This window comes from Lepidochelys kempii, chromosome 2 (assembly GCF_965140285.1).
Source record: "Lepidochelys kempii isolate rLepKem1 chromosome 2, rLepKem1.hap1, whole genome shotgun sequence".
Lineage (NCBI taxonomy): Eukaryota > Metazoa > Chordata > Testudines > Cheloniidae > Lepidochelys > Lepidochelys kempii.
This window is the reverse complement of record NC_136381.1, coordinates 2,834,053-2,847,532: the sequence shown is the minus strand read 5'-3', so window position 1 is coordinate 2,847,532 and position 13,480 is coordinate 2,834,053. Positions and strand designations below refer to the sequence as shown.

At 56.2% G+C, this 13,480-nt stretch overlaps 1 protein-coding gene across 2 annotated transcripts; it reads right to left on the bottom strand.

The window, feature by feature from the left end:
* Positions 1-250: 250 nt before the first annotated feature.
* VPS28 (VPS28 subunit of ESCRT-I) lies at positions 251-5,404 on the bottom strand. Of its 2 annotated transcripts, XM_073329894.2 has the most exons (10): positions 5,299-5,404; positions 5,040-5,100; positions 4,426-4,454; positions 4,065-4,102; positions 3,562-3,651; positions 2,985-3,090; positions 2,283-2,384; positions 1,638-1,691; positions 1,211-1,302; positions 251-718 (listed from the first exon to the last, which is right to left on the bottom strand). In XM_073329894.2, the coding sequence occupies exons 2-10, from the start codon at positions 5,074-5,076 to the stop codon at positions 601-603; spliced, it is 666 nt and encodes a 221-aa protein (XP_073185995.1). In that variant the 5' UTR covers positions 5,077-5,100; positions 5,299-5,404; the 3' UTR covers positions 251-600. The 2 variants fall into 2 exon arrangements, with proteins under 2 accessions (XP_073185995.1, XP_073185996.1); XM_073329895.1 differs by lacking the exons at positions 4,065-4,102; positions 4,426-4,454; positions 5,040-5,100; positions 5,299-5,404 and adding an exon at positions 3,819-4,058.
* Positions 5,405-13,480: the final 8,076 nt, after the last annotated feature.

Below are 13,480 nucleotides of genomic sequence, written 5' to 3'. Positions count from 1 at the left end.
TGCCACAGACGTGGTTGTGGCTCTCCCCCCCCTCCACAAGGCCAGCTGCTTTATCTACTGCCAGAGCAGCACCATGTGAGGCTGGCCAGGGTTCTCCCTCTCCCTGCAGACAGGAAAGGAGAACAGGAGCCAGCCCTGCCTCTGCCCAGCTTAGTGCCTGGGAGTGCTTTGGACATCTGACCTGTCTGGTCCCGACTCAGCCGTGTACCAGCCTCCTGCCCTTGAGCCCAGCACCACACCACACACGAGCTGCAGTGTGAGGGCCTTTATTAGTGCAGGTTTGTACAAGTCTCCTCCCCTGCTCGCAGGGCCGCCCCACAGCCCAGCTGCAGCAAGGGCCAGGTGGGCTCCGGCTGGAGGAAGGCTGTTCACACAGACTCCGCCCCAAGGGCTAATGCTAGGACAGCTACAGCCAACACCCCTCCCACCGGTGCAGGGAAGGGAAGACAGCATGGCAAACTCCACACCACCCATGAGTGTGCCCTACAGCAGGGCAGTGGAACGGAGCCCAGCGGTCCCCGCCTGAGCGCTATACAGGGGGAGGGGCTCCCAGGAGGTGGGCAGCTGGAGACACCAGTCCAGGGGGGCGCTGGTCCAGGCTCAGGAGTGCAGGAAGCGGTTGAAGGCGTTGTAGGCTGATTCCAAATCAAACAGCATCTGGCGTACTTGGGAGTCATCCAGCTCATCCGAGGCAGACATGCCACTCAGCGTCTGCAGCCTGCCAGGGAAGAGTCAGGGGGAGGGTCCAGCCCTGAGACTCCTCCCACTCCAGGGCAGGCAGGAAGAAAGCTCTTAACAAGGGGACTGGGCTGCACTAGCAGGAGTGGGAGAGGGGCAGGGAATAAAACAGACTCATTCCTCTACAGCGCTGACCTAGGGGAAAGCCAGGATCAACCTGGGGCTCCTCCAGCCCCTGCCCAACCCCTAGCTGGGCAGGATGATAAACAGCCCCTGATCAGAAACATGGCAGGTTGGTGCCAAAGATCATCTTACCATGAGCCTCCACCCTGGGGTTGCCCTGACCTCCCCCAGCAAAGGGAGTGCCTGCAAAGCAGCCCTCCTCAGCCCAGTGGGTGGAACAGCCCTCTCAGTTCTGCATAAGACCCACTGGGGGGCAAGGCAGGCCCAGGCCTCTGGCATCCCCTCTGCCTGTCTGCTTGAGCAAGCAGAGATAGCAACAGAGGAGGGGCCCCCAGAGAGCCATACTCACCACTGGTTCACTTTCTGTCGCCCCTCGAAATCAGGGGGCAGGTGGCTCATGCGGTTCATTGTCTCCATCAGCTCTCGCAGGTCCGGCTGGATCTGGGGGCACAAACACATACAGCCTGAGCCTTTCCTGCCCCACACCCCAGGACTGGCTGGAATAACCCCACCCTATGGGGCAGAAAGAATCCTCCCTTCACACCTCACTCCATGCAGGAATCTCTCCACACAGCCAAGTGCTGATCCCAGTAAGGAAGTCTCCATGCCCCCTTCCTATGGCAATTAGCATGGCACAGAGTCACAGCCCATCGTCCTATAGGCTGTTCCCCTTCCCTCTCCTGGGCCAAGGAGGAGATGCCTTGGGAAGCCAGCTGGGGCGCAGGCTCCAGGCAGAGTTCTCAGGGACTCAGCCTGGCTGTCTGCCCCAATCTCACCTCATCCATAGCTCGGATCTCCAGGCGCAGTTTATCCATCACCGTGATGAAAAGCTGGAAGAGAGAAGACAGACCTCAGTAAAGGCCTGGAACCCCAGGGAAGTAGGGGAACGGCACCTGACAACCCCAGCCCTCCTAGGACAGCCCCCTGAGCATGGGCAGTGCGTAATGGAGGCTAAATCTCCCCAAACCTCTCACTGCCAAGGTGGAGTGGGAGGGGGACAATAGTGGTTTTGGGGCCCCTGGAAAAATCCCCCCCAGCCATGGCCCCGGGGCTGGAGGAACTCTCGCTCCCTGTCCCCACGGGGTGGGGAGAGGGAGAGATGGACCAGGACAGGGCTGCGGGTGGAAGGGGTGGAACAGGGGAGGGGCTCAAAGCTCTAGGTGGGCCACAGGGGTGGAGAGGCCAAGCTCTCAGCCCCCCAGTCCAGGGAGCTGAGAGCAATGAGTGGAGATGTGGCCTTGGCCATAAGAGGCAAAGCAGGGGGCTAGCTTCCCCAAGGGGAAGCTTCACCCGCCACCCATGCCCTTGAGAATCGGCCGGTCTAGACACACAGTGCTGGCCAGCCCCACGGGCAGAGTACCAGAAGCACTGGGTACAGGGATTACAACACACGCAGCCCCTCGCCATGGGCAGGAACGTACGGAGACGATGTCAGCAATGCAGCGGTTCAGGTTGCCTTTGTCATCCTTGATGGTGATTGGCCGATCCTCCTTGATCCTCTCCATGGCCAGCGGGCAGTCAAGCTGCAGGAGATGGGTCAGTCACAGCGAGCCCCGGGGAAGCTCGGTGCAGGGCAACAGGGATAAAAACCCCAAACAAGCAACATTTCCCTGAGAAAGCTTCCAAGCACAGGACGGGGGTTCCACGCTCATGTTCTAACCTGGGGGTGGGGGAGGAGAGTGCAGGCCTGGGCCGATAAGCTGGGAGGTGGGGGGTGAACTCACTGCCCCGGGGCCAGGAGCCTCTTTCTGTAACCCTGGCGAACAGCTGAGAGTAACTTACCACTGGAACAATTTTCCCCAGGTCATGGTGGATTCTCCATCACTGACAGTTTTTAAATCCAGACTGGCTGTGTTTCTAACAGCTCTGCTTTGGGAATGACTTGGGGGCAGGTCTCTGGCCTGTTTTACACAGGAGGTCAGATGGGATGGTCACACTGGTCCCTTCTGCCCTTGGAATAAACAAATCTATGTAGGATTTCTCTCTTCCCCCCCCCCCGGGGAGTGGAGTTTAACCCAGTCAGCAGCGGTACATCTAAGCCCACAGCCCCCCCATTCTAAGGGTTCCCCTGAGATTCCTGTCTCAGTGCTCCGCAAGCTGGAGTGCCGGAGAACTTAACTCACCCGGAACTTGCGGCAGAATTCATCGATGGAGCCGATCTCGGAACCCTGCACCTGTTTGAAGGCAGCTTTGTACTGGACCAGGAGCCGGGAGCAGGCTGCAGTGTACCTGGGGCAGGGAAGAGAATATGGAGTAAGAACAGCTGCTAACAGCCGAAGCTGCTGACGCCAAGCAGGAGGGGAACACCAAGGCTGAGTACATAAAATAAGCAAGCAACTTCCTTAGGGGAAGATGAGTTCACCCGCGTAACAGTCCCCAGGGCAGGGGTGGAGCCCCAAGGCCTGAGGCCCGCTCTGGATGGAACAACACTGCCTGGCCCCAGGAAGTGTGTGTGGAGGGAGGGGCGGGGGGGAGGGGGGAGGCAAGGGGACCTAATTGGCTGTTTTGATGATTTTCTGAGCCCCCTCCCCACAAGGAGGAAACGTCCCCTCCCCAGTGTGTCTGCAGGGTCTTGGGGAGCAGAAGTCACTCTGCTCCACTCAGTAATGGGAGACATCTCTGCTGAGGAATCCTGTCAGCTCGGCTTCCCGCCGCCCCACGAGAGTCCAGGCTGGAAATAAGAGCAGAACCCGGACTCACTCGTTGGGAGAGACGCAGTCCTTGATGTAAGCTTTCTCCAGAGCCTGCATCGTCTTCACCACTGCAAACAGCTCAGCCATGTTATCGTACCTGAAACCAGAGGGCAGAAGCCTGTGAGGGCGAACAGCCCACGGATCCCCCACTCACACCCTCTGCGATACACCCCCTCCCACGCCCCCAGGAATGGCACAAAGGCTCTAGCATTTCAGGGCCAAGGGCGACCACTTGCTTTTTCCAGAGATGACATTTCCACCTACTCCTTCTCCCTGGGACGCAGCCTGCGCTGGCCAGTGGCAGAGACAAGACAAAAGGGCTCTCAGGTCTTTTCTGGCTTGGCAGGGGCAGGACATCAGAATAGAGAGCTCCCTGCACCGTCAGCTCCAGCATCTTCAGAGCAAGGACCTCACTGCAGCCAGCAGCTTGAACTCCCGGTACACACACGGCAACACAGAACTGCGTACATGGGACCCAGAGGAAACCCATTCCACTTGGGATGGACTCACTTTTCTCGCTCCCGTGCATTCTTATACAGCTTCACTTCCTGCAAGGACAGCAGACACACACAGCACATCAGGCATCACAGCCTCTGAACCGAAACCCACGCGCACAGGCTGGGGGCAGGGGGACGGGGACACAGCTGACAGACATGGAACCTCCTGCATCCTCTGGGCTCCAGAAGAACCCCTACTGGGATGGAGATTAGGGGCTGCCCGTGTCCTCAGGAGCGTGGGGTCCCTGGATGCCCCAGGATGGAGGGGCGCACATCCATTTGCAGAGCACAAACCCAGCCTACGCTGGAAGGTCTTTCTGCCTCCTGTGCCAGAGGCGGAGCAAGGAGGGGAACACGACCGAAGCGCCACTCACCTCGTACAGTTCCGGCTTATTCCCTGGGGCTGCAAGAGAGGGAAACCCGTGAACAGCAGGAAACGTCTCCCTGGTCACCCTGTGTTACGAAGGCCCAGGGCGGCAGCTCCTCAGCCCGCTAGCTACTGGGCGACTGCTACCCCAGAACCCTACAGCCGGCTCAGGACAGCGAAGGCCGGCTGAGAGCGCCTGCTGGCCACCACCCATTGCTCCCAGCCAGGGAGCCAGGAGCAGCCCCCCGGGGAGCCTCACAGAGATTCAGAGCTGCAAGGGAGCTCGAGAGGTCACCAAATCCAGCCCCCTGCGCTGAGACAGGGCCGAGACCATCCCTGACAGGGGTCTGTGCAGCCCGGTCTGAAAAATCTCCAGTGACGGGCCCCCAGCCTCCCCGGGGGGCCTGATCCGGAGCTGGACTCCCCCGAGAGTCAGGCACCTGCTGCTAATCGCCGACCCCGATTGCGCCTTGTGCCCCCGGCCCCGGCGCGCAGCCCCGGGGGGAGGCCGGCCGGGGCGGGCCCAGGAGCGGGCCCAGGAGCGGGGCCGGCCCAGGAGCGGGGCCGGGGCCGGGGCCGGGGCGGGCCCAGGAGCGGGCCCAGGAGCGGGGCCGGACTCACCTCCCAGGCCCGGAGCGGCGGGGATCCCGTGGAACATCCTGGCGGCGGCGGCGGCGGGGCTCTGGGAGGGGCAGAGAGAGGCGTTAGCGAGGGGCGGCTCCGGCCCGAGCCCAGCCAGGCCCGACACCACGGCGAGGGGCTCAGCCCCGGCCGGGCCCCGACACACCCCGCGGGGAGGGGGGGGAGCGCCAGGCGGGGACAGCCCCGGTCCGGCACCCACGGCGGACAACGCGCAGCTGCTTCCCCCACCCCGACCCACCTGCCGGGGCCGGGCTCCTGGCTGCGGGCCGCTCGCGGGCTTCCGGGAAAATGGCGTCAGAGCCCATCGGCCGCTCGACTCGCCGGGCCTAGCGGCCCATCGGGCGCTCGGGGCTCGGCTCGGCGGCCTGGGGCTCGGCGGGGGCGGGGGGCGTGGCGCGAGGCCGGGCGTCTGTTCTTTGAGCGGGAAAGGGGCGCGCGCGCGCGGCGGGAACGAGGCTCGAGGGCAGGCGGGGCGCCGAGGGACCCCCTCCCCCCGCCCCGCGCACCTGAGGCGTAGGCTGTCCGGTCGGTCCTGCTGACCGGACCCTGGCACTGGTGTGGCCGGGCGCCGCCGCGGAGAAGCGGGGGGCTCTAGAAACCGGCGTGTCCGACCGGCATTGGAAGGCCGGTTTCTAGGCGGGATGGCGGGGGGCCGGATCAGGGGCCCCTCCCCTCCCCGCCAGCGGTGACGTGTCTGTCTGGGGCTCCGGCTGCTCCTAGGCGCACGGTGCCCCGCCCCCGCCTCGAGTGCCGGCTCCGCAGCTCCTATTGGCTGGCAACTGTGGCCAATGGGAGCTGTGGGGGTGGTCGCTGCAGGCGGAGGCCGTGCGCAGAGCCGCCCGCTGCCCCTCTGCCTAGGACAGAGGTGCCCAAACTTTATCATCCCGTCAGCCCCTTTCACTAAAATGTCAAGTCTCGTGGACCCCCTCCTAAAAATGAATATTTCCAGGGATTTTCTCCTTTACCTGAGTATAAATTATAAAAGCAGTGATCCTGGAAATGTAAAATTTGTTTTTATGACCTGCTTATTGCACACTATTTATTATTAATTATTATTGATCATTACAGTATTTTATTACATTATGAATACGGCAACACTCTTCCAAGAGCTCACTTTCGTAGCTTGCATCGCTTTGAAGAAGCCTGTCATAAGACAAGGCCTCTCTGTTTCATCAAGGAGTATCAGATGTGAAACAGCATGAAGGGATTTAAGAAGCCAACTCAAAGAGTTCCTCCTACACAAACACTCAGGTCTTGAGCAGTCCAGGCAAACGACGCATGTTACAACAAAGTTTAAACTTGTTCTTCATCATAATTTTAAAAACAATACTAGCTGCCCATTTAATTTTAAAACCAGCAAAAAATATCCACCTCCCTTTCCATTTCGTATAAGGGGTCTTGAAGTTTAAATCTCAGTGTGATAGCTATGCTTGTTTTGATCTGCTTAGCTCTTGGAAGTCCAGGGGCTCTGGGCTGCTGGCCCCGGGCTGCCCGAGATTCCTAGGGACAGCTTTGTCCACCATTAGGGAATTTTTCCCAAAGAACCCCCTGTAACATTTTGCGAACCCCAGTTTGGGAACCACTGGCCTAGCAGCAGCTGGAGCCCCACTTGTTGCTTGTAGGGAGCTGCCTGAGCTGCGCAGGCCCCAGATCTGGCTCCCAAGCCCCAACCAGCTGCCCTGAGGCCCTTCCTGCACCCAAACCCCCTCCCCGAGTCTGTGCTCCACACCCCTCCCCTGCCCCAGCCCTGCATCCCCTCCTGCACCCAAACTTGCGCCGTCTTAGTTAACCAGCATTTTTAACTTGCCAGCAACCCCCATTCCTGTAACATGCCAGATAATAAAAGCTTTGACTGTATTATTAATACCAATGTGATAAAATAGTGATGAATCTTACTGGATATGCCATGTAAGCTACCAGTGGAAAAGTTATGATCTACTAAGTATGATAGCATTGTTTGTATGTATGTATCAGGAGTTATAAATGCATGAGAGATCTGCATCTCAAACAAGTGCTGTTTCTGGTTGGCACCCACAGACAGATGGGCATCAGCACTATCTAGCCTGTTTGATGGCCCATCAAGGGCAAGCAGCTGTACAGTGAACCCCTTGAGGGAAGCCAGGGGCTATGTCTATGAGTCAGCAGGACATGTAGGGACATGCTTGTGGACAGGGGACTCCAAGAGCTTTTCCATGCCCATGTGCTGCAAGCTTGTGTCTGGTTGGGACAGAGGATGCAGAAAGCCCTGTGGCAGAGGATATAAAAAGGCAGCTGCATCTTCTCCATTTTGTCCTCAAGCCTGCTTCTCATGGCTGGAGTAACTTCTCTGTGGACGGAAGCATTGAACAAAGGACTGATAGATCCATCCAAGCTGTGGATGTGTTCTTTAGCAACGTTAAAGTGCTGCCACGTGTAGTCACAGCACCAGCGCTTGAAGAGAGCTGGGAGTGAGACTATAGCTCCTCCCAGTGCTATAAAAAATCCCCCCTCCATGAGGGGAGTGGCTACCTGCGCTGGCAGCACCACTGTCTACGCTGCCAGGTTACAGCGCTGAAACGTGCAGCGCTCGGGGTGTGTTTTTTCACACCCCTGAGCGAGAAAGTTGCAGTGCTGTAAAGTGGCAGTGTAAACAAGACCTCAGTTATGAACACCAGAGCTACTAACTGACTGGTCAACCACGCACCTCCTTTGGACCCAGAAATACTCAATCAGGCAGCGGCAGAGACCAAAGGAAGAAAAGCAAATACAATACTGTGTTAAATGTAAACTACTAAAAAAAAAAGGAAATTTAAAAAAAAGATGATTTGACAAGGTAAGGCAACTTTGTGTTTGTTTCATTTAAATTAAGATGATTAAAAGCAGCATTTCTCTTCTGCATAGTAAAGTTTTAAAGCTATGTTAAGTCAATGTTCAGTTGTAAACTTTTGAAAGAACCATAACATTTTGGTCAGAGTTATGAACATTTCAAAGTGACAACGTCTGTTCCCAAGGTGTTTGTAACTGAGGTTCTACTGTAGCATTGATCTGGTAACGTGGCTGGCCCTTTGGGACTCAGAAGAATATTTTGTATAGTGAACAGAGTTTTAAATAACTTCTCACTTTACTGGACCTCTTTGTTGATTGGGAGTCAGACACTGGAATGCACTAAATGGGGCTGTATTTTTTTTCAGCTTCTTGATAACCGGGGCGGGGGTGTCAGGAACACTGTGGCTGGTTGGTGAGTCTAACAACAGTGTTAACCACCAGTCTTCGGGAGAATCTGCTCTCCTTTTTGCAGCCTGCCCTGACTTTGGCATTTTCAGTGTGGACTATCCAAGGCACCTCAGGTCACTAGGGTCACTAACCATTGGAAAAAATGTACCAAGTATAGTGAGATTCTCCATTTCTAGACATTTTTAAATCAACTTTCATAGTTTTTATGAAAGATATGCTTTGATTCAAAGAGGAATCAATTCATGGAAGTCTTATGGTCTGTTATACAGGAAGTGAGACTAGATGATCACAGTGGCTATTCCAGCCTATGCTGGTGGCAGGAGGGGGACAAACTGGCCTAGAGCAGTCCAGCCCAGCACAGGATGGGCCAAGGTGTGACCTTTCCCCCGCCCCTCTCAGCCCCTGTTCCAATCTCACCTTGGCCCCAGGAATGTTTGGCCCAATGTGTCTGAGGGAGGGTGGGCCTGGACATCAGGGCCAGGCTGATGCCGGTTAGTCTCATCCCTAGCCTTACAGATGCCATTGTATGTTTCTTCCCCCCTACCTTTTTTAAACTCATATGGCCCTCCTTTGCTGGCAACCAGCGTGTCCGTATCTTATCAGGCTCTGTGGGGATTTGCAGGGAGGGGTTAAGGGGGTTCCCTAGCTCGTAGCTTTTTGCCATATTAGGTCACAATTCCTACAGAGGACAGCTTGCTTACTTACCAGATCAGCTGTCGGGGTCACCAGTGTTCAGTTGTTGGCTGCATGTGTGTGTTCCCGGTGTATGCTGTCCCAGTGCTGCCCTGATAGCTGACACAGCAGACCTCATTCAAACTGCCCACAAAGACCACAAGACTTGGTTTGTGGCAAAGGCACCCAGCCAGACTCATTGTCAACAAACCACTTTATTAGTGCCCTATACGTGCTAAAGTACACTCAGTACACATATGCTTTTGACAGTGGACCAGCTCCATGAATGGCCGGACTTTCCTTTTCCCCCTTGGCCAGACACACACACTGTGACCACTCTTCTATACGCTGATACAAACAAATTACATATTGCCCCTCTGATGTGGTTAGTTACCACTCTTTGCCTGTACATGTTGGTTTGATCAAAAAACATCTTTATCCATCACACTGTCAACCTGACCTTATCTTTAGGAGGGGTCAACATGTCCTTGTCATCTTTGGGGAGTGTGTTTGTACCATACTTGGTATCGGGGGTTCTGGTACCACCCTTTTGGAATGTCTTTATGTGAGTGTCCTGGGCCTTACACTTCTTAGGAATGTGTATGTTTTTGCAATACCAGCCCTGTTCTTGCCAGGGTCCGTGAACTTGCATGCAGGCATGTTCTGTAACAGGGCCTGACTTATGCTCACAGCCTTGACTTTTGCTCACTTTGCTTTATATCAGCAAGGCTTGACCACTACTTTAGTTTAGCCCTTATACCAGGCCTCTTATATCAGGCCTCGTGTTTCAGGCTGTCGTGGGGCACGCACACCCCATACCCCTTTGGGACAGGGCAGGGTTTTGATACCACTCCCATTACGGTCTCCCTGACAGTCTTTAGGCTGAAAGTGGTACGGCCCAGAGGCTGGAGACTGTCTAGCAGCCCTTGGGGTCAGGGCAGTGCGGCCCAGTGGCCAGAGTCCATGTAACAGCCCTCAGGTACAGAGTTATACTGAGGCAGCAGTTGGAGCATGCCCAGCACGGTCTGAGGGGTGGGACTTCCGCCACCCATAATGTGGGGTTAACCTTCTCTTGTCCAGTACAGGGTATGCACACCCCATCACACAGGCTCTTTCTACTACAACACGATGTGACAAAGTGGGGATTTTCCCTTGTTATGTTATATGTGAGCCTATGGGGGTTTTACTGTTTTGTATGAATACGGCGTGTGCCTCAGCGTAGTGTCATCCATACATTCTCTAAGCACATTCTCCACTCCATTACCCAAGTTGTTAATGAACATCCTGAATAGTACTGGATCCAGGGCTGACCCCGCAGGACCCCACTCGCTATGCCCTCTCAGTTTGACAGTTAACCATTGATAACTACTCTTTGAGTACGGTCTTTGAACCAGTTGTGCACCTACCTTCTAGTAATTTAATCTAAACCACATCTCCCTACTTTGTCTGAGAATGTCACGTGGGACTGTGTCAAAAGCCTTCCTAAAATCAAGATATAGTGTGTTTACAGCTTCCCCCACATCCACTAGGCCAGTAATCCTGTCAAAGAAGGAAATCAGGTTGGTTTGGAATGATTTGTTCTCGGCAAATCAATGTTGGTTGTTTCTTCCCACCCTGTATCCTCTAGGTGCTTACACATTGCTGGGAGGGGGCAGCTTACCCCTGCACTAGGAAGGTAACCCCTCTATTCGACATTGGTGAGGCCTCATCTGGAGTACTGGGTCCAGTTTTGGGCCCCACACTACAAGAAGGATGTGGAAAAATTGGAAAACGTCCGGCGGAGGGCAACAAAAATGATTAGGGGACTGGAACACATGACTTATGAGGAGAGGCTGAGGGAACTGGGATTGTTTAGTCTGCAGAAGAGAAGAATGAGGGGGGATTTGATAGCTGCTTTCAACTCCCTGAAAGGGGGTTCCAAAGAGGATGGATCGAGACTGTTCTTAGTGGTAGCAGATGACAGAAGGAGGAGTAATGGTCTCAAGTTGCAGTGGGGGAGGTTTAGGTTGGATATTAGGAAAAAATTTTCACTAGGAGGGTGGTGAAACACTGGAATGCGTTACCTAGGGAGGTGGTGGAATCTCCATCCTTAGAGGTTTTTAAGGTCAGGCTTGACAAAGCCCTGGCTGGGATGATTTAGTTGGGGATTGGTTCTGCTTTGGGCAGGGGGTTGGACTAGATGACCTCCTGAGGTCCCTTCCAACCCTGATCTTCTATGATTCCTCCCTTCACGCTAGGCCAAGATTTTAGAGCACCATTGGCCAGCTGGAATGGGAGGGGGGCTGTGCTCCAGCCAGGAGGCCCCTAGCCCCCTCAAGGCACATGGCAGCTTCTGCCCCCACTGCCTTGCCCGCCTGCTGATCTAGGGCCTGCCCATGCAGGCGGGGCTGGGGCTTCTGTACTGAGTGGCAGGATAGCACTAGCTGAGCCTGCGTGAGCCATAGTCAGCCTGTGCTCTCGGATGCCGGATCCCATCCCTACATGCTCTCCCTGCCCCACTGCTGCTGGGGCCCAATCATTCCAACTGCTCTTTCCTGACTTCCCTCCCTGCTTGCTAACGCCTTTCTGGGGCTGAACCCAGAGCTGGAGGAACCTCCCCAGTTCCAGAGACAGCCCATGGCATGTCCCACAGGGGATACCCACATTGCAATGCCCAAGCTGGCCAACAGGCAGCACTGCATCCGATGAAGCGAGCTGTCGCTCACGAAAGCTCATGCTCAAATAAATGGGTTCGTCTCTAAGGTGCCACAAGTCCTCCTGTTCTTTTTGCAAAGACAGACTAACACGGCTGCTGCTCTGAAACCTGCTACACTACGGGATTATGCACCCAAGCATCACCGGTGGAGGAAGGAAGCTACGTTTACCTGGCTGTGAATAGGGGGATCTTTGGAGTCCAGGGGGTCTGGGCAGCCCAGTCTAGATGGGGAGGGATGGGCAGAGGGACTCTGGGGCACACCCCCTCAGGGGAGGTGATGGGGGGGCATAACCAAGGAGATTTTCAGGGCCTGCCAGGTCAGCTGGGATCGGTGCCAGGCTCCTGTCTCTGTAGAGGCACCTGGAGCCCGTGGGGGGAGTGGGAGTGTGGTGGTGGAAGGCTGCGTTCCACTGGGGGGCCCAGAGCAGTGTGGGGGAAGGGTTATCCTGCCCCCACCCCGCAATGTTTCAGACAGGCCTCCTGGGCCAGGCAGAGGGTGACGGGAACCCCAGGCATATGAGGTCCCTAGCGATCTCCTGCCCTGGGGTGCATATGGGCACTTCCCCCTTCCCCAAGGAATCACACACATGGAGCAGGGATCAGAGCCTGCCCATGTCTCTGTCTCATAAACACGCCCAGATGCACACAGGCGCACTCCTGGTTCAGGCCCATAACGCCAGTCCCAGGGAACCCTGGTGAAACAGCCCAGTGTGGGCTGATGTGTGTTGCCTAACGCGGGTTTCCGGGGACCTGGCGGCTCTTGGACTTTGCCGCTGGGGCTCCTGCTGACTGCGCAGCGTGGGGTTCTCTGGTGCACATTGGAACGACCTGGGTCCTTTTGCGTTTCGCTCCTACAGAACCGAGCTCTCCTCGCTTTATTCTAAGGGCTGGGCCCAGGACAGAAATACAAAGGGCTAAAGCCAGACCCCGTGAGCAAATCTGCCTGGCTAGAAACATTACCCTGCCTAGGGAATTCCCCTCCCTACTAGTCCAGCTCTGGGCTCCCCTCTGCCTGCTATTAAAGGGCAAATGAGATGCTGATTATTGTTAATTATCATGATCAGTTCTTGTGCCTGGAGCCTCCCCAGGCCCTGTAACAACCCAGTTGTAGGAGAGCCTGCAGCGTCTCTTCGATACAGCGAGAGAGAGGGGAGGGCCAGGAGCCACAGATCAGTGCCCCCCCGCCGCCCCCTGTGAGGCTGGTGCATGGAATGCTCCCTTGGTATTTACCCCCTCCTCTCTCACCGGTGATGTGGCAGAGGGAGCCTGGCATGAGCCCAGGGCACAGCTTGGAGAAGGGCTCTGCCTCCGTCCATGTAGCTGTGCTGGCTGCCAGGTCTCCCTTTCCTGCTGGGACATGTGCCAGGAAGGGAGGTGGGGCTGGGCATGGGCCCAAGCAGGGAGCTTTTGTGTGACTTCCCCTTGTCCCTTTGATCACTGGACAGGCCAACTGCCCCGGGGCCTGCCCAAGTCTGGCCTGCTCCCAAACGCAGTCTGCATGCCTGCTTCTCAGCCAGAGCACTGAGCAGGTACCTTAGTGCTGCCCCAGGCCCTGCTGGGCGGCAGGGGGCAGTGAGAGTCCCTGTGGGGCAGTGAGGCACAGAGAAAACACCTGGCTCCCCATTCTGGTCTAGAGCGAGGGCTGGGAGTCAGGACTCCTGGGTTCTAGTCACATCTCTGGAGGGGAAGGCGTTCTAGCGGGTACAGAAGGGGCAACTGGACACCAGGACTCCTGGGTTCTACACATGTTGTTGCCACCGACTCACTGTGTGGCTCTGGGAGAGCTGTTCCTGCTCTGTGCCTTGATTTCCCCATCTGTAAAACTGCCTCACCTCATGGA

Excerpts from the sequence above, each read along its gene's own strand:
- VPS28 (XM_073329894.2), bottom strand. The coding sequence starts at position 5,076 with ATGTTCCACGGGATCCCCGCCGCTCCGGGCCTGGGAG. Across the intron at positions 3,652-4,064 it reads AATGCACGGGAGCGAGAAAA|GTACGATAACATGGCTGAGC; the intron begins GTGAGTCCATCC and ends CTCTGGTTTCAG. Across the intron at positions 1,692-2,282 it reads GCATTGCTGACATCGTCTCC|CTTTTCATCACGGTGATGGA; the intron begins GTACGTTCCTGC and ends TCTCTCTTCCAG.